We start from the raw sequence: 1,630 nt of genomic DNA on the forward strand, positions 1-1,630 counted from the left end.
CTCAAAGTCTGGTTATTGTGAACCATGCCTCAATGCAAGCAACTTTCAGAAAATCTGCAGAAGATGTGATTGATCCATCTATCCATAAACTATAACTATCTTTCAGAATTGTTACACTTCCACTACAGATATGTATACTTAATGTATTTCTGTGGATTCCTTATAATAATTAGTTAAAGGGATACAAGGATATTACTTGGAGCAGGTTGAGGACGTACCTCTCGACTTCACTGCCTCTTTCTCTGTATTTCTTCGTTATTACTAGGGAAATGGATCCATCGATTGGTAACTGCACTGGAGAATTTCGCCTCCTCTCATTTTCTGTCTCTGCAGATGTTCAGATTGTGTTTATTCTTGGGATCTTATTCATATATTCCTTAATTCTCCTGGGGAACCTGGTTATTATTGTTCTCATTTCTCTGGCTCCTCACCTTCACACCCCCATGTACTACTTCCTCTGTAACCTCTCAGTGCAAGACATCATCTACGTATCATCCATTCTTCCAAAATTCCTCGCCATAACAATAACCAAAGTCTTAAGGATCACGTTCCCAGGATGCTTCACACAGATGTTCTTTTTTACATTTTGTGTTGGGACAGAGTTCTTACTCCTAACATCAATGGCGTATGACCGATATGTGGCCATTTGCATCCCTCTGCGCTATACAGCCATCATGAGTAAAGTAACATGCGTCCTCCTGCCTGTGGCTTCCTGGCTGGTTGGGTTCCTAACTGCTCTGATACATTCTCTGATGGTCTCATTTGCTTCCTTCTGTGGTTCTCAAGACATTAATCATTTTTATTGTGATTTGAAGACGGTGATAAAACTGGCCAGCAGCGACACCACACACATCAAGACCTTGTTATTTGTGGTGTGCATCGTTTTAGGGTTGTTCCCCTTTTTGCTGATTCTGACGTCTTACATATTTATTATCTCAAGAATTGTTAAAATCCGAAGCTCAAAAGGTAGAATGAAGGCCTTCTCCAGCTGCTCGTCCCATCTCACTGTGGTCATCTTGTTCTACGGAGCGCCACTCAGCTCCTACATGATCCCAGAGAGTGAACACTCCCAGGAAAAGGACAAGCTGCTGTCCTTGTTGTACACGGCAGTTGTTCCGCTATTAAATCCCCTTGTCTATTCTTTAAGGAATAATGACGTTATGTCAGCGATGAAGAAAATCAATGAAAAGTACTTCAGGTTTCCTACCGTCGCAGGAAATATCAACCACTAATTCATGGGGAAGTCTGGTGAAGGAAAGCCATTTCCAATTACCCTGCTCTGCTGTCCTGAATTAATGAGGAACTCTACCAAATACCCAGAGGGGAAAGCAGCAAAAAATAATTCTTCTCTCTCACTCAGTCTCTGAAGGACTTGGCCTGACCATGCATTAACTATTGATGTAGATAAGAACCATGTAAAACTCATTTTTTACTTTGGTGGATCTACTGCTCAACAGTAAAGTTGCTCTCAGATTTTACTGAGGATTACAGTAAGTTTCTTAATAGTAATGTATGTACACAGTGACTCCACGAGCAGAATAATGAGTGCAGCTCTGGAGTATAATGCAGGCTGTAACTCAGGATCAGTACAGGATAAGTAATGTATGTACACAGTGACTCCACCAGCAGA

General features: G+C 41.3%; 1 protein-coding gene across 1 annotated transcript; it reads left to right on the plus strand.

Moving 5' to 3' along the window:
* The first annotated feature begins 269 nt into the window (after positions 1-269).
* Positions 270-1,232, plus strand: LOC120979341 (olfactory receptor 5V1-like). The gene has a single exon (XM_040408047.1). It carries the CDS (start codon positions 270-272, stop codon positions 1,230-1,232), a length of 963 nt encoding a protein of 320 aa, XP_040263981.1.
* The last annotated feature ends 398 nt before the right edge of the window (positions 1,233-1,630 follow it).

The sequence above is a fragment of the Bufo bufo genome, chromosome 9, assembly GCF_905171765.1.
Source record: "Bufo bufo chromosome 9, aBufBuf1.1, whole genome shotgun sequence".
In the NCBI taxonomy this organism is placed as follows: Eukaryota; Metazoa; Chordata; class Amphibia; order Anura; family Bufonidae; genus Bufo; species Bufo bufo.

What these genes read in the sequence shown, in the direction of transcription:
- LOC120979341 (XM_040408047.1), top strand. Translation starts at nt 270, where the DNA reads ATGGATCCATCGATTGGTAACTGCACTGGAGAATTTCGCCTCCTCTCA.